Below are 21,606 nucleotides of genomic sequence, written 5' to 3' on the forward strand. Positions count from 1 at the left end.
ATAGAGGAAGGAAGGGGTGTCTGTTTTCTGTTGGTCAGTGAACCTTTCTCAGTAAGGTAAACAGACGGAAGGTAAGAGAAGCTGCCTCTGACAGCAGTTTTCCACCCTTGAATATTTAAGCTGCAATGAAATCATGGACTTCATGGCTTTTGTCCCTGACTGAATATAGGTTTCAGTTGGTGAAACTCGATGCTTTCAAATCCTAACGTAACTCATGTAATGAGATGATTTCAGTGCCAGTTCAGAACAACAGTTTTAGTTATTGGTAAGTCCTGTCCTGTTTTCCCCAGCAGCCATTGACATCCACTTGCTATGACTGCTGAGTACCCCATCCCTTTGAAGTGCGTTTATAAGAGTAAGACGGGGATTTAAACTTATTAATAATTCCTTTCTCTGATCCCTTACACCGATTTGGTGGTTAATTTCTTCTGTATGCTTATAGCGAAATCCCCACCTGCAACTTGCTGGAATTCCCAGTTGGATTTCTCTCCCTATTCAGGCTTTTTTTTGTTTTTATTTTGAAGTGACCATGTATGTTGGGACTTCATTGGCCAGAGACTGCTAGAATGTGAAGAAGTGCCAGTTATTCTACTCTTATCTCTGGTATGCAAAGGCTGTGTTTCACTATGTGTAATACTGGTTCGACTATTTGTCTTTTTCAGTGAGCCACAAAAGGTTCCTGCCTCTGTGGAAATGTGGCAGAAATCATGTGTAAAAGGAGTTGTGTGTTTCAATTCCCATGTCTTTCTTTCATGTCTGTGCTAGGATCTTTAACAAGAGTTAAATGATTTGCTTCAGTGCTGTGGCTGAAGTGTGGAATAATGTGAAGGGAGAAACTGCCGAACTCCGAAAGGAGAAACTGGGTAGCATGAAACATTGCTTGCATACAGCATATTGCTTGCCTTTAACTTTCAGCTGCAAGAACGTTCTTTGCAATGAGCTTAAATCGAATAGTACAGTATCAAAATACCTGTAAAGAAAATCGAAATGATAACACAGGGCAGCTCACTAAAATTCTGAAGACTCTGTATGATTTTGTTCTGGAATGCTGATGTAGTAGCTTAGCCATCACCTGTCCCAAGTGCAATATTAGAAATTTTTAATGTAATCTTTTCTACTTGAATACAGTCTCTATAAAATGTTAAATGTCCCGTATTGCTCAGAAGATACGGGATCCAATTTCTTTCCAATAAATCTTCAGTTAAAAAAATGCATATAGGTCTGCTGTTTTTTTCTCCAACAGTGTGTATGACCAGCTGGAAAGGCAGCCATCACCCAGCCATCACCCCTTAGCTGATCCTGAGGACAACTCTTGCAGTCTGCTTTGTGAGAGCTGATAAGAATTCAGCTGTGGTTGCTGCAGTTTGTACCTAGAGCTTCATAAATGTGTGAGGAAATCCAGGTCTATTGTAAGTGGCAGCTTCCCGAAATAAGTTCTGTGCAGTTTCTCTCTGTTTTACTAACAGGCTGGAGAGTGAGTTCTTGTTGTAGACATAGAGTATTCTCATCAGCGTTCATTCTCTCAGGTATAAAAATGGATTCAGACTAACAGGGTTTGCACAGTTTTTCTACTGGTGGGAGAAGTACTCAGTTGGTGGGATAGTCGAAAAGCTACTTTTAACATCTAAAATGCACTTAAAATCATGCATGCAATAGGCTTGATTCTTATATTACAGCAAAAGTGATGCTGCATAGACATCTGGTCCTGCAGTTCTGTAGCTGCACGCCTTATCCTAGTCATCAGCCTAAGACTGATGCAGATGTCAAGGAACTGGCTGCAGGAGCTGCCTTTACTTGTTAGAAACTGATACCAGCAGATAAGTTTTGCAGCTTGTAGCTTCAGGTTAAAGCAAGTCCTACATTATCTGCTGTAGCTGTAATACAATCTAAATGCATTTGATCCAAGCAACCGTAAATATTCAGAGGAATAACTTTGTGCTGACGTGAAATGATAGAATATAAAAATTCAATCTGCATTTTTATTTAAGTGGTCTTTTGAAACGCGTTATTTTCAAAATTGGAGCCTTCTACAGCAAAAAGCTGAAGCATTTCTAATTCCAGAGGATGCATAGTGCCCGTAACTATCAGGGAATGGAGTGGACCACCTAACTCCACTGTAGACATTTGATACAGTGTGCCTGAAGCAATCTTCTGATCAGGAGCACCCACGCGTGCGAGGCCAACACAAATGGTGTCTTCAGTAATTTCTGTAAGAAAGAATAGCAAAGAAGGGATTCTTACACAGCTCTTCCAGGGACCACGTTCTGACTGTCACTAGAAGGAATAATTCACTGAAGAAAGGAAGAAAATATTCAGTGTTCAAAGCCTAACATCACTGTCTCACGCTGCCAGTTAGTCATCAGAGTGTAGTGTAAAATGGAAAGTAAGAAGTGTATCTTAAAGCTGTTGGTGAGCAGGAAAGGGAAGGCAGAAGCGGTAAGCGAAATTCATTCAGCAGAGGAGGCTGCTGCTTCTGATTAACTCTGCCTCTAAAGGACAGAATGAAGTTACTGTTTCCTTTTCATCTTGACAATGTTTTAAAAGGAGTAAAGATGCATCTCTATTAGTTTTTTCTACTATGACACAAGGGAGTCACGTTCATAGCCGCTCTGGTTTCATGTCTGGTTTTGATAAACATCCTTGTAGTGGGCCCTTGACTAGTATTAAGGATGCGAGGTTAAAGTCAGTCCTGCAACTTTGGGGCAACCCAGATTCATGCTCTGTGCACAGTATAGTGTGACCAGTCTAAGTAACGTAGCTTTTTGAAGCTTGAGTGCTCTAAAATGCTTGGATGCAGGCTCCTGCAACTACAATGGATGATGAAAGAGCTCACAGCTAAAACTGGCCAGCAAACAATAGTTACCACACTGAGGTTTTGACTGAATCTCCTGGAGCTGCCAGTGTTTGTTCCTCTGAGCTCAATTAATTACACTTTGTTCAAGCTCTGCTAAATCCATCTTATGGTTCCTCTGCAGATCAAGAGAACGCTAAGATGAAGAGGAAGGCAGTAGAGTTCAGTGACTCATCACTAAATGAGAACTCAGGAGCAGCAAAGAACAGCATTGCAATAATAGTACCTGGTTCTTCTCCTTGGAGTCTCCTGTTCCGAATAACGTCAAGAAGCTGTTCTGCAGCTTGGTTCACACTCATGTAGCGTGGTGGCTCATAAATCTTCCTTCCTCTACGGGGGAGGGAAAAAAATAAGTAGTTTAAATATAAATGATTGATTTATCCCTAGTATTTTTACAGCTTATTTCAAATGAAGCCTGTGGACCAGCAAATCAAACTTAAACAGTTTTGGGTTTTCAGACTGGCCTTGAGATGTGTGGAATTTTTAAGCAAGACAGCAGTCTCCTGTGCTCTCACCCACCTGTGGAACAGCGGGGGGCTCCATCTGGCAAATCATTTGGAACCTAAAAACAAATCCAGCTGTTGGAAGCAATACGCAGGTTTTGTGACTACTCCTGAAAGATGCGTTCGGCTTCAATTCAAGGGCAAACTACTGTTTTCCTGTTGAATGCCTTGCAGATGGATTATTACAGGCTAGCATTATATTTTTAAATGAAATGCTTCTTTCTTTGCCAGCTATGGATTCATTCAAACAGATTTTAGTTTGAAACTCCAAAATAAACAAACCTCAATGATACCGTGAGATTTCACAATGTTAATTTAGACCAGAGTTACAGCGTAAGTATAAAGTAACTATTTCTGTTCCCCGTGTCAAAACATACAGACTGCAGAGAGATGATGAATGTGGGACGAGTTCTTATGGATAATGTTAAATGAACTCAAGACAACTGTCTATATTTGCTTATTTAACTACTAAAAAAGTGGTATGTATTCCGTACTTCACTCTGCTTCCAGCCACTGTAAGGAAGAATATTTACAGAACACTGATTATGATATCAGTTTGTTTCAGGATGAGACAACAGCAGCAAGAGATCTCTTCACCTGGCAGGTAGGAAGCTTATCCCGTTCTGACCTGCTTCTCACAGGAACAAAGATTAAGCTCTGCTGCAGCTTCATTCGTTTACTGAAAATAAAGCCAATTCCTATTTTAACAAGCAGAAAAATTCTACTGTTGAGAAGAAACCAAAAACCAAAACCACTGAGGTAAGTTCGGTACGAGACTTCAGGCAAAGAGCCTTTGGTCCGTGCACAGAAAAAAACTTCGTAAGTACCGTTGTTTGTTTCCATATATTTTTCAGAGTTGTGACTCACTTCATTAGGTTCTCCAGAGACTGCTCCTTCACTTTAATATCTGTAGAACAAAACAGTATGTGAAACGCAGGTTCTGTACAAAATTCCTTGTTAGTTTTCTGTGTACGGCTCAGTTTAGGAGATCCTATAAACTTTATGGTGACGTTTTAGTTCTTACAGGAAAATGGAATATGGATCGCATTGTATTTTGTTTCATTTGTTCTTTATTAAGAAACTAATGTGATTTTTCTCACGATGTGTGGTATCACCAATTTTAGAGCAGCTAAGATCAGTAATAAAAGTATTGCTAAGTATTAAATGTATTTCCCACAGGGTAACAAGATGCTTGCATGCATAGGTAAAACCAGGGCGTTTATTTAAACTATAAATACGTTGTGGTTACAGAAGGTGAAACCATACGACTGATGGACAGTGATTACCTCACCTCCATGCAGGAACTGAGCTTTCGTTAGCACTTCCTTGCTGTCTCAATCGCAACTTAGAACAATCTTTCTCTTAAGGGAAAAGGAGGATTTGGGCAAAGGAAAAGGGCCAGGTCAGACTCTGAACATCTGCAGGTTTATGGAACTGCACCTGACCATAATCTCTCCAAGTGACCATCAGATGTTATCTGCACTTAAATTCCTGAGAAATAATACTGTCGTAAAGTGACACAGTTAACATATATTTTTAATAATGATTTTAAGAGTCTTGCTTAAAATTGAAAGACTACATTGTAAGCCAAGGTGGCTCTAAAGAAAGGGATTAAAATGCAGAGCTCCAAGATTATTAGTGCACAGTTCATGAGATTGCTTTCATGTAAGTGAAGCTGCTTTGAAATCAGAAGTGTATTGAAGCTGATCTTTTTATGCCACAGTTTCTTGTCTGGTAATCTGATCTAGTTGGATTATAGCAATCATTAGATAGACCAGCACGACCAATGCTAAGAGAAGAATTAACGGAGATTGGTAGTTTTCAGCAGCTGGCTGCAATCAGATGCAGGTATTACAACTGTCCCTCAAACATGAGTCTTCCAATTTGGTTTTATTGTTTCAGTATTTTAACACACTCTTGGTACTGCGTTAAAAAACAAACAAAAAAGAAACAAAAAAAGGGAGCTGTTCTGGATCCCTCCCGTTACCACACGTTTCTGAGCAAGGATTTTTACAGTCCTGAGATCATTTAGGGAAGAGAGCATCAACTTACAAAACGGAAATGTGGTTTGAATGTACTGTTTAGCTCCCCAGAAAGTCCAATGTGTCAAGCTCTGGCCTAATTAAGTCAATAGAAGATAGCTGATTGGTAGTTCCTGCTCTCTCAGCTGGATTCTGAGCTAGATCTAGCTTAAAATCACACTCATCGTTATTACAAATAGCGCCTACTGCTCCTATTTGTCTTCTACAAAGGCATCATTTCCTTCAGATTTTCTGAAGAGGAATTAAGAAATTCCTGGCTACAATAACATGAATAGTGTCTGAATTGATTCTAAGTAAACATACATTGAAGTTCCAATTCAAGATACATTTTCAAAGATGTGTTCTCTAAGAGCCTCTGTTAAATCACAGACATCATCTCATGCCTGTTGGGACACTGGAAGATGGTAGCTAAGGAACTGGGACTGCTGCTGCTTACCAAGTAAGCACAGTGTGTGCATTCCATTCTGCCTGTTCTTCTTGATCTTGTCAAAAAAGCTTTCTGGCTTCCACGTGTCCGTCCAGAAGACTATAGAAACCGTCTCTCCAAAATTGTACAACTGTAAAACAAAACAAATGCAACACTTAGTTAAAATATCAGTATAGTGCACACCAAATAGATATATTAAAGTAACAGCTGGAAACACTGAGAAGTCCTGAGCACAGGAGGGAAGGTTTTGTTTCTTAATGAAATCTGTGATTAGTAAACTGTCCTTTCTTCTTAGTAACTGAGGGACATAGTTTGTTTACTCTCAGACAGTAAAGAAAGTTAACGAGTGACTAATAAGAACTACTGTGAAATTTTTACCTATCTCTGCTTTCTCCTTTCCAACATGCAGTAACTTTCAGTCTACCTTCTGCTTTGGTTTGGTTTGTTTTTTTTACTTCTAAAGTCTGCTGAAGGTAAAACTTAGTAAGACTGGCACCAAAGCTATTAATTACTGTTTCTTATTTTCATTAAAGGTACTCAACTTCATGGAAACCTACCACGCTTGCAGTGCTTCCCCAAGCTTTGATTCAATTGACAGAGTAGGATTTATCCTGCAGATGGGAGCTGTGCCATGCAGAAGCTGTTACTGTCTGAGCCAGACAGCTGATACGAAGATGTGAAGAGAGGGACAGACTGTGCCTGGATCAGAGAGGTGCGACGTTATTGTAATGCACACCTGGTAAGAAGAAAGTGCTGGCAGACTCTGTGTCAAATGCACTCACTGCCTTTATTTGCCATCTCACTGCTATTTATTACTGTAAATCCCTAACGGGAGTGAAAACATTTGAAGCGGTACTCTTGCCACTCGTTTCCAGTGATGCAAAAGTGAACATTAGATGTAACCTAAGGCAGAATTTGACTTGGAAGTTTTTTGTAACAAACTTGAAAATGGGCAAAAACACACATCAATTTTGGTTAGTTCAGCTCAGGAATGAAGCCAACCAAAATGGATGTTACAGCACGCCAACATTCTGTCTGCTCGAGCCTGCCAGCAAAACACAGACCGTCCTCTCCACTTTCTCTTTAAACCTGTAAGGGGGGACTTTTCCTAGCGCACTACAGGAGGCACAGGGTGTGCTGTGAGCAGAGAAAGAGGGCCTTGCACAGTAGTGGCTCTGGCAGCGCCCTGCCAGCCGGGGATTTAGCCTTGAGAAAAGAAGGCTGAGAGGGGACTTGATCCAGGTTTATAAATACCTGAGGTGTGGGAGCTATAGTGGCGAGGCTGGTCTCTTTTCAGTAGTGCGTGGGGACAGGACTAGGGGCAATGGGCTGAAACTCCAGCATAGGAAGTTCCGCACGAATGTGCGCAAGAACTTCTTTACGGTGAGGGTGACGGAGCACTGGAACAGGCTGCCCAGGGAGGTGGTGGAGTCTCCTTCTCTGGAGATATTCAAGACCCGCCTGGACGCCTACCTGTGCGACGTGGTGTAGGGAGCCTGCTTTGGCAGGGGGGTTGGACTCGATGATCTCTAGAGGTCCCTTCCAACCCCTATAATTCTGTGATTCTGTGATTCTGTGATTCCCCTGTGCACTTATTTTCCTGTGGCTTTGCTGAGGTTCTGGTTTTAACACGTGCATGCTGGCAGAACAGAATTGGAATCAAAGCAGAAAGTTGTTTGTTTTCAAGGTACTAAGAGCTCGAGTTTTAACCATTCGCACTGATAGGAACAACCTTTATTCAAAGATTCCTGGAACATTGCTGAAAATGTTTCCTCTTTTCAATATTTCATTCTAGAACAAAGACAAGAACACCCAGCGTACATTTCACAACCTAAAGGTTCTTCCAGTAAACTAAATATAGGTTGAACCAAATGAATTGCTCCTGATGTAACAGTTTAACTATTTCAGGGCTGCACTCTCTGCCATCCGAGAGCCACCACGGTCCTTTCCCAAAAAGCAACAGCCCTCCTTCAGCAAATGGAGCAGCCTCTGGTGTTTTGATAGCCCTGAAGGACAGCAACTTCCACCGCTGCCCTGTAGCAAAGAACGGGATGTGCAGGAACAGGCATGATGATGTTGTCTGGCTTTATGTTGGGTGTCCAACCTTTCGATCTACTCTGCTGCATAGTGGAACCAGGTTGAACATAACCTTGACCAATGGGACAGAATGGGGTGTGTGTTATTAACCTGTATTAAATAAGCTTTTAAATAATATATTACCTGGTATTAATTTGCACTATTTATTCTTTTTAACTTTAAAGGGGAAAATGGTACTTTGGAAACTTTCAGATACACGATCTATCAATCAAGTGAAACTGAAGCGATAAACAGATACGCATTGTGTTTAACTGCTTGTTATTGATTACCTTGTAAGCGACCCAATATGGACCCAAACTTGCAACTGTAAAACTGGGGCACGCATTTTTCAGCTGAGTTCTACTATAAGGCAGCCATGTATTATCACGTCATGCTTTGATATTGTGAAGGAGTTTATGACAACAAACAACAGCTCTGAATGTTTGCAGTGAAACAATCACGTTGCGTGGTTGCTGGCACAACTTTAAAGCAGCGAATGAAGTCTCACAGCAGTCTGGTGTGTGCTGCACCCTACATCAAACAGCTGGGGGTTGGGAGTGGGCAGGGTTTGTTCTCTGAAAGCTAAAACATTTCAAGCATCAGATCTGCACAAAACAGGTTTGTTACAGTGCCCACATTCTGCTCCAGCACAAAAGTGACACAGTTTCAAAGGGGCTCATTGAAATGGCTGGATAGACACTTGCTGCTCTCAGCTTGGAAACTGATGTTTTTACCTTTTCACTACTGCTCAAAGGCTTCATAGAATTATTTCAAAAGCTCATTTTGAAAGACCTGTCTGGAAACTCCCCTCCCCCTGACCAAGCAGTAATTGGCTTAAGCAAAGCTTTGTGACTTAACTTTTGCAATGCAACCAACTAAAACCAGGAAGGGAAGCCAGGACTCCTAGGCCATGGGCTGTCTGCTCGAGCTTTCCTGCCTCTCACAACATAGTGCAGAAAGCTGTTCTATTCATGCTTTCATTAGCTCAGAACAAGCTATAACTTTGTATTTTACTTATGCATCTAATATGAAAGAATGGCAGGCACCTTCTGCTTCTATTAGTATCTTTAACCTGTCTATGAATTATATTTCTTATTTTACTTGTTTGTATAAGCAGGATCGATTGCTAATTGTAAGGCCAGAGTAAACTACGAGAGGAAAAGCGTGGTTACATGATCTCAGCTTGGAAAGTCTGCATGCAAAGATAATGTCAGGAAAGCTAAAGAGCAGCTTCATTAGTGACCAGGCTGAATGACATCAGAAACTTGAAGCTGTCCAGATCAACAGACCTCGCTTAAAATACTGGTGTTGTCAGTCCCCACCAAAATACAGTGCGTGAAAAGAACAAGTGAGAGTAAATAGGGAAATTAAAAAGGGAAGTTTTTCCCCATCCCCTCTGAAATGCACTAAAGCAAGCAGGAGTGAGAATGCAAGATAACATTAAAGGGCAGCAGGGCAACAGCTGCAGAGAAACCAAGTAACATATATTTCAAAATGCAGATGGGATCTTTTGCAGAATTACTGCTGTATCAGCTGTGATGGTGACAAAGCAATTCTTCGCTTACTGCCTGGCTCCGCTCTTAAAGCTTCCGAACAGCTTCAGAAGTGGAAACATGTCAAGGGAGAAAGGTAAAAAGGAGTCTTGTCGTTACATTTTCCAGTCCATCTGTGTATGCATGCAAGTCCCTGCAAATCCTGTAGGACGTGTTCTGTGTCAAGATGGCTACAGGTTGCACTGCAGATATTTCTCATAGGATACGAGTGTTCTGCACAGAAAGATACTGCACGGCCTGATGATTTCCCAGCGACAGACACCAACTGACTGTTTTTCTCCTAATGGCATTTCTCAGTGGAATCTGGAGACTGTACAACACCTTGTACCATCACAAGTTGCTTATTGATAAATCCCAGTGAACTTACCCTGCAAACCTACATTATTTGTTAATTCTCACCGTAAGAGCTTTGATGTGATGCCAGGCAATATTCACCATCAAGTTGGATTTTTTTCCCTTAACAGCTGTCCACAACGTACACATCACGTTGAAGGACTCTTACTGTGCTAAGTATTATACACACATTGTTACCAGAGAACAGCCTGGAAAATGGGACAATCATCAACAAGGAGGTAGCGGGAATCAGATAAGCTTCGTTCTTGCTTGTTATCAGTCACATGAAGCAACCACGAGTCTAAATCTAGCTGTTTCTGCCATCTTATTCTAACAACTTTTAAGGCGTTACATAAAAACCTTCACGTGAAACTGGATGCTTTTTACAGTTCTCATGCACAGTGCTGCAGCTCCTTTTGGTACTGCTGGCCAACAGATGAGATGGGATGGCGGTCTCAAGAACCTCCAGTCTGTCCCCTTAGTACGTGCTGAGAGAAAGGAACTGTGAACATAAGGATGTTTGGCTGATGGAAGCCCACTCCATGACTGCAGTCTTCAGAAAGCAGCTAAGACAAATCACATAAAAGCAGAAGAAAGGAAGAACACATTTTCCCTCTTAGCTTCCTCCTGCATCCCTCTGTAAAGAAATAGTCGCTTTGCAAGCAAAACCAAATTCAGCTATTCAAAGACTTAGAAACTCCAAGCAAACTCGGACAGGACAAGATTTCCCCTCCAAGGGAACATGCCCTTGTCTTTGATAGGCTCCTTAGACACACCCCAGAAATATCAAGCTATACTTTCTCACCCAGGTCTCTTGGGTTACTGATCTGAAACAGGGATGATTGAACGGAGACAAAAACCTGTTTGGAATAAATTGATGTTTCTGGGCTGTATTTGCCGTGACAAACAAGTTGCAAAGCAAATATGAGTAATTAAGTTGTGTAACTAACACTGACTTAATATCTAGTTGGTTTGAGAAGCAAACGCCAGCTTCATAAAAGGCTCAAAAGCAGGTAGTCGAGAAAAACAAAACAAAACAAAAAACCTAGCGATAGGAAACAGCTTATTTTAACTGTTAGTGAATAAAAAGTATTTGCATAGAGCCCCTCCTATGACAGCAAAGAGTATTTTTGAAGATTAAGGCGCAGAGAAAGGGTGGAGGTGGAACTCAAGAGGTTCCGCTCCTGCAACTACTACAGGTTTTCTATTTGACTATGGGCACGCCAAGCTACGAGTACATCCTTCAGCTTCCTGACCTATAAGTAATTCTTCTCTACTTGATACAGAAAGCTTATTCACCTGTTTGGCAGACTCAAAGATAACACGGCAAGCACTTCACTTTTGTTTGAATGGAAAGGCAAAACTGCTCGGTGGCTGTAATTGTGCTACCTGGGCTGCAGACAAAAAGCCACCAAGATGAGTCACTGAAAGAGACAAGGGGACTTGCAGATGTTTGTTCCAAAGCCAATCAGGTGGAAAGTGGGTATATCTCAAAAGAAACTGTCCTTGTTAGACATGTTTTTAACTAGCTTAGCAACACCACTCTCAGAGAGAGAAGCAGCAATTCCTTTGGGTCTACACATCTTTATTAAAATGAAGGAAGAAATGGAAGCGATTGTACGGATGGTAACTGAAAGCCTAGAAGACAGGATGGGGCTTCTAGTAATGTGAAAGATGCTAACTCCTACCTTTCACAGAAACCTTTCTTAGATATAAGGTATGAAAATGTGACAAAGCATCACAGCTTATCTAAAATGCATGGACAGTGTTTGCACATGCAGAGACTGCTGAACAATATTTGTGACACGTAGCATCACAGAGCTTATTATATATAAGCTACTTCACTAATTCTGTAGGAGAGGAAGACTGCACAACCACCAGAATGCTGTTGGCTGCACAGAAGCATTGCCCTGCTGACAAGCTGTGAGCAGCCTGGGCTGTAGCTGCATTTAATCAACAGTTACAGCTCACTATGCGTATGGCTTTCAGGATAGCTTATAAAGGTGTTTCCTGTTTTTCTCTGAAAGAAAGAGGTTTTGTATCACAATCAGATTAAGACAAGAAAAAAAAAGAAAAGCCAAGCCTTTTCTGTGGTGAAGCAAAAGAAGAATCCCTGTTACACTTCACCGGCTGCAATTTGAAACACAATAACTCCAAAACTGAAACTATAGCAGGAGATGGCCAAGAAGAAGAAGATCTGAACCAGACTGCTGGGAGAGGTCACAAACCTCTGCCACAATGCTAAATAATTTTCTTCCTTTTTTTAACTAACCTAGAAGCGCTATACTCCTGCTTCCTGTGCCTCAATGGAGTTGTGAGGGAAACTTAATCTGAGCTCTTTGAGTGTCACCTTTCCCAGAGCAGGAGAAAGCCAGCTGGTAGTTCAACTGCAGAAGCCAACTTTGTGTTTCTGGATAGCCTGAAGGGCTGAGCCCAACGCTGACCTTGTTGGCCACCCCAGTAAGTGCAGCCATGTGACAGCTGCCAGCTCTCAGTCGATGTTCGACATCTGGGAGTCTGCTTCCCTCCTATAAGATAATTTTGCTCGAGTCCAACAGCTGTAGCCAGGTATCACTACTAGAACTAGGTAGGTTTCTCCAAAAGTAATGCCTCCTATTTATTTCCATGACGATTACAACATGCAAAGGTACAACACATCGCGCTATTTGATAGAGCAAATTAACAGTTACAAAGCAGTTCGTGTTTTTCAACATAGACACCACCACTAACTGCGTATTTTCACTGGTGATGAACAAGAACCTGCACACAGCCCCCACTGTCACGGCTCTACCTGTAAAATAACTTATTCTACAGGTTTTCCTGAGGTTGGAGCAGAGAACTAAAGTGTTACTATTCACATAGGGGAGCATCAAAAGGGACTTTTGCTGACATGCAGCATGCTGAAAAGGAAGCATTAACAGACAACAGAAAGTGTACAATTGCTACAGATCTTCAGGCTTCAGATTGCAACACACACTGCTTACAACAGCGGAGGAGCTCACTGATTCTATGTTTAGCAGTTGCGGAATACCATATATACAAAAATATTACCTGTAAACCACAGCAGCCCACTGCATTCATTATTGAAGCATTATGAATGACCTGGTACGGAATTCCCAACTTTACTGCACGCAGCACTAAATCACTGTGTGTTGTGGCCCTGTGGTAAGAAGGGGAAAGGGATTAAAGCCTGAAAAGACACAGTAACCATTACTAGCACGATGGTTTGTTTTGAAAATAAAACTAAACTCTACACAAAAAGGATAATGCAAAGGTGCCAAAAGGCCCAGAATGACTTGACTAATTGTTAGGGAAAGTTAAAACTCACATAACATTTTGGTGTGTCGCCTTCAGCAGCTGAAAATAACAAAAGCCGCAGTAGTTTACCATTCCCTGCAGCCTTCTGGTCAAACTCTTAACACTAGGACAAGTGTTGCTTTTTAATGCAGCTTTGGCAACTACTTGAAAATGAAAGTTTCAGTTGTCCTTTGTCTCCTGCAGTTGTCTGCTGGACACCTGTTGAACTGTAAACATCAGCTGTGTTTGGCACAGACTTGAGCAAACCCCCAGTATTTCCTTATATTAATATAAGTATTTCCTTACTCCCCGCACAGCCGGTCCTTCTCTCATTTAGGAAATGCTAGGAAAGCAATTTGCTCAAAACAAGAACTTTGAGCAAACTGAGGTGAACTGTGCTCCATGCCTTATTTAGACTGTATCAGCTTTTATAAATACTGAAGCCCAAAGGGCTCTTAAACAAAGGGTGCCTGCTCGTTGTGAGCGATCAGGTTTATTCTGAAGTAACTATGCAAATTCTAGTTAGGTTTACAGCTGAACTTAATTTGGCTCTGGGTGTACAAGAACCCCATACTCCTTGTCTGACTTTGAATGACTTCAGCCATCTCATTGCAAGGATGTACCACGCATTTCTGGGCACTCCAAAGAAGGTGGTAAAGGAAAAAACCAACACATGCTGATGGGAATACTTAGAGAGGAAAACTGCTTTCACCGTGGCCTGGCTCAGTTTCTCTAAAAGAATTTCCCTTACTTTTGGTCTGCAAATTTCCACCAATCAGCAGATCAGGAACACAAATGTGGCAGCAGCTGGTAAGGCTGTAGGGATGAGTCATTAAAAAAATCAATTTAAGTGGAGGAAAAAAGAAAAGAGGAATCTGAATTTAGGAAATCAACTGAGCACAGAATCAGCTGGTTTTATTCACTGACATTTGCTCCAGCCAGCACTTTCTCCCAGTAGATCTCTCCATAACGACTGCAGAGGAAAGCAGAAGTGCCCACGTGGAACATTCAGCTAATAAAGCTTGATGGACTCAGCCCTCTGCACCCAAGGCTGTGCTGGTCTATTTTTTTCTGGCTACTAATAACATAAAGATTAGCACAGGCTGGATGAAGGTGGGCTTCCCAGTACAACACTAGAAGTGTCAGGCTCCTGCTAGCACATACTATGTCTGCAGAAGAGATGCTGTGAATGACAGCGAGGACTCAGGCACAATTTCATCACTCCAACCATTAACCACAGACACCTCAGGTTTCCTAAGATGGCCAAGTTCTCTTCTTACTGGCAAACATACTGGAAACTCTAAGATCAGCTGCAGGCTTCTATCCAACTCTCATATGGCTTCTCTTAGAACAGAAGCAATACGTTTTCCTTCCAAAAATCCTCCTGAAGGCCTAAATCCTTAGCCGTACACAGGCAAAGGAGCAGTTCCAGCTGCAATACTAAGGCCATAAACAATAAGACAGTAGCAACTCGTTCTAAGAAAGGGCAATTTTCTACAGTGATGAGGGATGTTATAGTTAATCAGAACTGAAACACTTCATCACTGAAGCTACTGATATGCATGGCAAGTCAAGATACTGCTTACTAGGAGCAATTCCATTTCAATAGATGTAGAGGTTTTGTAGTCTCATGCATTTACATACGTGGCAGGATCACAGCAGAAGGGTGCAGGTAACGCAGCTCCACACTAATCCTAATTTTGATGATAATATGCAATGGAATTTAATGAATATTTCCGAAATACAGCGTTACCTGCCTCTAAATACTAGGTTAACGTAATATTCTATTGCCAATTTCCTTCAACCTATATTTACAGAAACTGGCCACTTTGGACAGACATGTACATTGCTCCTCTTTTTCATAAACCCCATTTATTCATCCACAGGCAGGGTGCTCACTGATTTGATTTTTCTTGCGCCCCATAGCACTACGGTATACATCTTGAATCACCAGCTGGAGACTAAAAGCTCTTCTGTGTGGCTTGACATTACAGATTGATGATGCATGACCGAAAAGACAGAAGGGAGATCCTCCTGGGAATAGGAAAACATCATACCTTTCAGTAGCAGTAAGAGGTGGAAACAAAAGGCTTAATAAACCAAACCGAGGAGACGTTTTTGCCTACCTAAGTCATTTTAAAGACTAGCATATATCAAAGCATAAGCACTGTACAATCAACAGTCAGTATCCAACTGAAAACAACTGAGAATTACAGCTGCAGCTTCTAAGTACTATTCACTACTAAAAGAATGCTTTCTCAAAACATAGCATATTTCTTGATTGTGTGATAACCTTGAGTCTTTTCCCCTAGCAAATAAAACCTGGAACAAAATATCTTCTATAAGAGATAGCACGAAGAATATGTGACTGCTGTGGGAAAGATGTGGGAAATGGCCGTTTCCTCTTGAAAGAAGAAAGCGATCAGGTTAGAGCAACAACTACAATGTTGCTTCAGCTTACCCAAAGGGATCGCCGACTACAAGAAAAGCCACGTCACAGACATCGGCGTCTTTCAGAATGCTGTCTGCTTCTTGTTCCACTGCTTCTCGATCAGCCAAAATCAGTTCTTTTCCGTAAAACTCCTCCTGGATATGGAAATTCATAGGAAACAGCAATAAGACACTTGGGAGTGTGTTAGTATCTCCTGGTGTAATTGCTTGTGGATACAAAAAGGAGAATGGGGCAATTACCCGTCGCTGTCTGACCCACATCTGAAGAGAACCCTGCCTCCCCATGCTAGAACACCTGGGTTTCCCATTAGGCAGCTCTTAAGCTGACAAAAATTACTGTTAATCGTATTATTCCAGTAAGGACTTGGCTCGAAACGTAGCTTGATCACACCCACATTTACAGCTACCTAGGTGGGCTCTGGGCTGAGGAATTAAACCCGTCATCCTATTGCAGGGCATCCTTTGGCACAGCTCGGAGCCTAACTGCTCCGGCTACTTATAATGGTGACATCAAACCAGACACAAGCCTGACACTAGCTGTACCATAACCTGATCTTTCATGTTTCCTTGGTACACCGTGCTCACTAATCACCGGGTCTCCTCTGTTTCCAATGCCTCATTTAAAGCAGGGTCACATCTCCACGAGGCTGTTTCGTTCTGAACAGCACTCAGCAAACGCGGGCAGCACAAATACTAACACCGGACCTACCAGCGCCTCCTTCCCCACGGTCAGCACGGACGTGTAGGCCTCCAGGTACACCCTGCGGCAGCGCCGCACCGCCTCCAACCCCTTCACCGTGATGTCCTTGGCGTCGCCCAGGCCCAGCCCGACCAGATACAGCATGCTGGGCGGCGGAGGGGGGCGGCCGAGCTGACAGGCCTGGTTCGGCCGCCGGCCCGTCACGGAAGAGAAACGGGCTCCGCGCCGCCGGCATAAGCACCGCCCTCCGCTCGGGCCCGCAGAGGCCGCCGGGAGTTGCGGTGCGCGGCATGGCTGGCGGCTGCCCCGTGGTGCGGCTCCGCAGCGGCCGCGGCGTCCCGGTGCTGGGGCTCGGTAAGTGCCGCGGTGTCCCCGCTGCCGTCATGTGGCGGAGTGAGGCCGTGAGGCTCCGCACCAGTGCCCGTGTGCTGCCGGGTGACAGCGGCCCCCGCTTCACGGTCGTTCTGCTTGCGCGCCCCGTGGCGCTGGGAGCGGCCCTTCCTCTCAGTGCCCGCTCCCGGCTCGGGCTGCGGCGGAGCGGCTGGACAGCCCTCATGAAGGGTTTGTCCGTGTGTGGAAATAGAGGTTCCCATCAGGTCGCATTTGTTGTCCAGGTCGCATGTGTGGCCAGTTGTAGTTTCGGAGGTCAGTGTGTAAAGCGAGCACAGGGCCGCAGGTTTACATTGCTGTTTATTGTAAGCGCAAGGAGTTGTTTTCTCCCTTGAAGCTTTCGCACAGCGTTTGGGGGTTTCATTCTGTCTTGCTGAAATCTTTCCAGAAGCCTCTTAAATCTTGCCGCTTCCATTGATAACATGCTGCAGCGTTGGGACCCCGTCAGTGTTTCGCAGGTGGGTTTGGCATCCCAGGAGCTCCATGGTTTAGATAAGCGTAGCACTCAGAGGTACTTGTGCTTTATGTGCGGGGCTGGAGTTAATCACTCACACGGGAGTTAATCACTCACACCAGTATCAAGCTGGGCTATAAAACCAAATGGCCTCTGGTAGTGCTCATTTCAGAGTACCAAAATCATCTGAGCAGAACTGAAAAGTCTTAGCAGCTCAGTATTGTTAGGAAGGGGGTCCAAAAACCCACACGTTGGTAACTGCTTATACTGTGTGCGTGTGTGTGTGTGCTCATGAGGATGTGGTATTACATACCCCATGCATCAACTTGTTTAGCAGCTCCTAGGGTTACTTGATGTAGCCGCCCCTTTTACAATCCTTATACAATGAGCAAAAGGGTCTGTATATCACCCTGAATACCGAGATATGCAGCCCAACACAATGGGATATTTATCTATGGATCAATGCTAGGTGTTCCCACTTACTGCTCTTCCACAAACCAGTGGCTTATTTTTGTTACAACTTCAGGCCAGTTCACTAATATTTGCAGCTCAGAAAATGCACTATCCCGGTTTGGCTTGTGACGTTCACATAGCAATAAAGTAGAGAAAAGCTTTCCTCAATGAGGAAGTCTTTTCTGTGTGGCATCTTCTGCAGGATTGTCTAAGCATGCAGCCATAATAGTTATCTGTGATTAAGTTGGCTTTGAGGTGATAAACGTGTGCTGCCTCTGTTGCTAGATAATCTTTCTAAAAGCTCCAGAGAGAGAGTTGAAAATGCTGTGTTAAGATAGTTGCAGCTATCCAGTCATGTCAGCTGTGAGGCTGATTAGAAAGATATGCAAGTTATTTCCAAGTGATGAAACCCTTTCGCAGCAGCTGAGAGCCAGAGTACGAGACATCTCATGTGCTTTCAGGCAGAGCGTGTTGCCTCAGAGCAGTCTGGAATAGCGCTGTGTCACAAATACCTGCTTTTTTCTGGTCAAGCTTTAGATATTAAAAGGTGGTGTTTTGTTGCGTTTGTTTTGTTTTTAACTCAGCTTTCTGCTTGTCAAATTGATTTCCATTTCACAGCTCCTTTGGTCTTTCAAACATACAGGAGAAGAGCAGTAAGTATGTCAAGGCTTCATGCAATAGGGAAGACAGGAAGGCCGGAGGCTAAGCAGTCTTGTGTTAGTTCACAACCTCTAGTGTGGGTGATGGATTTGGGCACCACAGAAAGTTATGCAGCCTGCACAGCTGATGGTCAGTCTAAAGGTTCCTTGGAACAGGATGCCCAAACCTGTACTTCCAGTACATTCTATTTGTGCTTACTTCCTTATTCGCATCCTTTGTTGTCTTTCTTCTGGGCTCCATACAGCTCCAAGTCTGCTGGCTGTGGTGAAACAAGCAGTTTTTCCATAGACACCTGTGGATTATTACAAGGCAGCTCACCTTTCTGTTAAGTTATGCGCTGCAGCTGGGTTTTTATTGAGCAAAGAAAAAACGAGTTAGAACTTTTTCTTGTTTGTTATGTAAACAAAAAGGAGGGGCAGTAATCGGGAGATTAATTAAGCAGGGATTTGGTCAAATAGCACATGATTTCCTGCCTGGATGCGTTAGTGGTAACAAAAATATACACAGAATGTTACATGGAAAACAGCTTTACAAGCTGGAATTGGTAACAGCTTGATGAGATGAAAAAATGATAATCTCATGATCTCCTATTCAGGTATGACATGAATTACAGTTTTGTATGGGAAGGGTCTTCAGGGAAGCAAACCCTCAATAATGACAACCAGGTCTTTGTGTTGTGCCCTACTCATGGCACACAGCCTGTGTTTTATTACAGAGTTCCTTAATGGATGGTGCTATCAGGCCAATCACTGTGACTGGGAAAGCAGGCAGGTGCTGCTCTGTGCAGCTTACAGTCAAATAGCCAAAGCCTGGTAGAGAGAGTGAAAAACAGTCCTACTGAATAATGCGGTGTGGGTTAATTTATAGCACTACTAACTTGCTTTCATTGCATTTTTACTGCGTTTGTCCCTCTGACAACAGGGACCAGCGCAGGAGAATAATAACACAGACACACACATGCAGTCCCTTCATACTCAAGGGGAAGCGTCTCTCCTGTCCTAAATTCAGGGTGTTCCATGTATTAGATTCCCGATGTTCATCTGTAGCTTTATTTGCAATGACTTCTAAAGCCATGTTTTCCTTCCTTTGCTGATTGCACTGTTTAAGTCGTTGCATTATTTGCATCACAGCTGTACAGAACTTATTGAATTAGTCTTATTCTCTGTTCTTTCCAGAAGTGAATGTTTTTGCTGTGGTGGTGTTTGGCTGCTTGTTTTCCTGGAGAAGAATCCCATTACTCCGCTTTCGTTACCTCAGGATTCTTCCTTTTTTTCCCCCTCAGAATGCTACGTGTAACCTGAATCATAGTGCTGAGTAGAAGCATTTTAATGTTCCCTTCCATTATACACTGCTAATGCAGTTATTTGCTTCTTGATGATTAACCGTAACGTTGCTCATAGTCATTGTTAGCCTTAACTGTAGACAAAAGAAGACCCAGTTGGGATTGAAGTCACTGTGCTTTTCAGCTTAGAGGCAGCAGAATCGAGCCTTCACTTGTGGTTCTGCAGCATTACTGCTTTTCTTTGTGTTCTGCACTGTTACTGCTTTTCCTTCTTTTTTTTGTGGCTCTTTTATCCACAGCTTCAGAAAATTTATGGAACATTGGTCCTGCTACCAAGACCTATGGCACTCCTTGGTATTAATCTTACTCTGTAGTAAGAACTGGCTGTTTATTTCTTCCCTTTGTTTTATGTTTCAACCTTTTTTCTTTTATTTTTCCCCCCCTCTTTATTTCTAATTCTGTCAGGAATTAACTCCTCAGCCATGGTTACCAGGTTTCCTTAATAGCCTCTTGTGATGAACAAAATGCCACATCTATAAATCTTTCTATCTCAATTCACGTACAGTTTCAGGAGGTCTGACTTTGAGAAGTTGTACTTGAGCTTTGAGGGCCTCTGCGTATTTAACTTCCCTCGTTTGTACAAAATGTGGCCATATTCCATGTGGATGTTTGTAGACAGTATGGGGAGAAATGTGTCCTCTGTTAACTGGTGAAACCTACTGGCTCTCACTGTGTGGCAAATGTAGGTCATACAGATGTGCACGTGATTCAAAAGGAATGGATGGCCTACATGTTAATTAAGTGCATTGTAGTGCCAGTAATTACTGTAATGAAGGCCCATGCTTCAACCATCAACTGTACAGTTTCTTGACAGTCATTGGAGCCACAATCCCAAGGCTGGTTTGCTGAGGAAACATGAAGAAAATATAGGAGGCCCTACTGGTTGTACTTCTTAATACTGCATTTCTAATTGCTCATTAGATGAGCAAATTATTTGCAGCCAGGTTGAAATGAAGAGAGAGAAATCAACTCCAGCACATTAAGCTTTTGCCTTTCACTGTGTTCCTGCAATGTACAACAGCTTATTGGAAAAAAAATAGCCCAGTTTTTGCTTTTCAGCCCAAAGAAAAGCCCAGTTTTTGTCTTTCAGCCTTGATATAGTGGAGCTGATCTACCATAGATGTTTCCTTTGCCGCAGCTCCTTAGCATAGTCCTGGCAGCACTGAATGGTGAAGCCACATGCTGCTGTACCCTAAGCGCAGCAATTCCTTGTGCCTCCAATGGGAGGAAGGCAGGGACTGGTTCCTAAGCTGTCTTCTGTCCTTTTGTGTTTACACAAAGTACCTCTGGTGCATGGAGGTGCAAAACCCTCATTGCTGGATGCTGAGAGAAAGGGGGACATAACCCAGTTATGCCAGTTCTATAACTGATATAGCACAATTATGGTGTTAAAATGAGTCATCAATTAGGGTGCCTGCAGTAATGAGTTGGTTTACATCCACTTTATGTTGTAAGCTATCGATAACCATAAAGTGCAGTTCTTTTCATAGCTTTTTGTTGTATTTGTGACATTTTGTGGTTTTGAATTATTAACCAGATGGTTAATTTCAATGTTTAGTATTACTATACCTGTACGTCATTACATGCTGGTTATACTTCTTGTAAATTATGTAGATAACTTACTCTTGAGTTAAATTCTCACAGCAGGAATAAATGTGGTAACGTTCAACTCAAGTACAGGGTATGGACTGCACTTTTGCATCTTTTTTTTCCCCTTTTGATCACTTTTTCTTTGTGGCAGTTGTTTGAAGAAGGAAAACGTGGTCACTGATCTCTCATTTATTGCCAAGTGTTTCCAAATGTCTGGGGTTGTCGGTCAGCTCATGCGATCTTTATCAGGAAGGTGTTTTAAAAGGGAATAAAGCAGCATTAATGTGCTTAGTCAGTCTGTGTATTTGCTACGTGTAGCACGTATCATCCTTATGAGTTATGAAACTGAAAGTTCCATCAAGGTATAAGCACTGGAAGTGATTTCAGTTGGGCTAACAAAGGGAGGAGAATGAAAATCATTTAAAACTGGTTCACACCAGCAGTTCTTCGTGCGCTATTAACTGCTCAGATCTAGTCACAAAAC

The 21,606-nt window shown here is 42.6% G+C and overlaps 2 protein-coding genes across 4 annotated transcripts in view; one reads left to right on the forward strand and one right to left on the reverse strand.

Annotated features, from left to right (window-relative positions):
- Positions 1-1,187: 1,187 nt before the first annotated feature.
- Positions 1,188-16,487, reverse strand: DPH5 (diphthamide biosynthesis 5). The gene is made up of 7 exons (XM_072342804.1): positions 16,243-16,487; positions 15,544-15,668; positions 12,837-12,945; positions 5,833-5,953; positions 4,222-4,261; positions 3,078-3,181; positions 1,188-2,207 (listed from the first exon to the last, which is right to left on the reverse strand). The coding sequence occupies exons 1-7, from the start codon at positions 16,375-16,377 to the stop codon at positions 1,984-1,986; spliced, it is 858 nt and encodes a 285-aa protein (XP_072198905.1). The 5' UTR covers positions 16,378-16,487; the 3' UTR covers positions 1,188-1,983.
- LOC140255337 (uncharacterized oxidoreductase ZK1290.5-like) overlaps positions 16,378-21,606 on the forward strand; it is a 39,379-nt gene continuing 34,150 nt past the window's right edge. For 2 of the 3 annotated variants that reach the window (XR_011904452.1, XM_072342806.1), the window contains exon 1: positions 16,415-16,587. Coding sequence is in view for 2 of the 3 variants with exons in the window: in XM_072342806.1 (XP_072198907.1) it covers positions 16,524-16,587 (64 nt within the window). In the remaining variant the exon portion in view is untranslated. Of the gene's footprint in view, positions 16,588-21,606 lie in introns of all 3 variants that reach the window. The other variant, XM_072342807.1, reaches the window with a different exon arrangement.

Source organism: Excalfactoria chinensis, chromosome 8 (assembly GCF_039878825.1).
Source record: "Excalfactoria chinensis isolate bCotChi1 chromosome 8, bCotChi1.hap2, whole genome shotgun sequence".
Taxonomy (NCBI): Eukaryota; Metazoa; Chordata; class Aves; order Galliformes; family Phasianidae; genus Excalfactoria; species Excalfactoria chinensis.

Bases quoted from the DNA above. Each gene is read 5' to 3' on its own strand.
- DPH5 (XM_072342804.1), bottom strand. From the start codon at position 16,377: ATGCTGTATCTGGTCGGGCTGGGCCTGGGCGACGCCAAGGACATCACG. The intron at 15,669-16,242 runs GTAGGTCCGGTG...TTCCATATCCAG, and splicing joins CCGTGGGGAAGGAGGCGCTG to GAGGAGTTTTACGGAAAAGA. The intron at 2,208-3,077 runs GTACTATTATTG...TCTTTCTTACAG, and splicing joins ACTCCAAGGAGAAGAACCAG to AAATTACTGAAGACACCATT.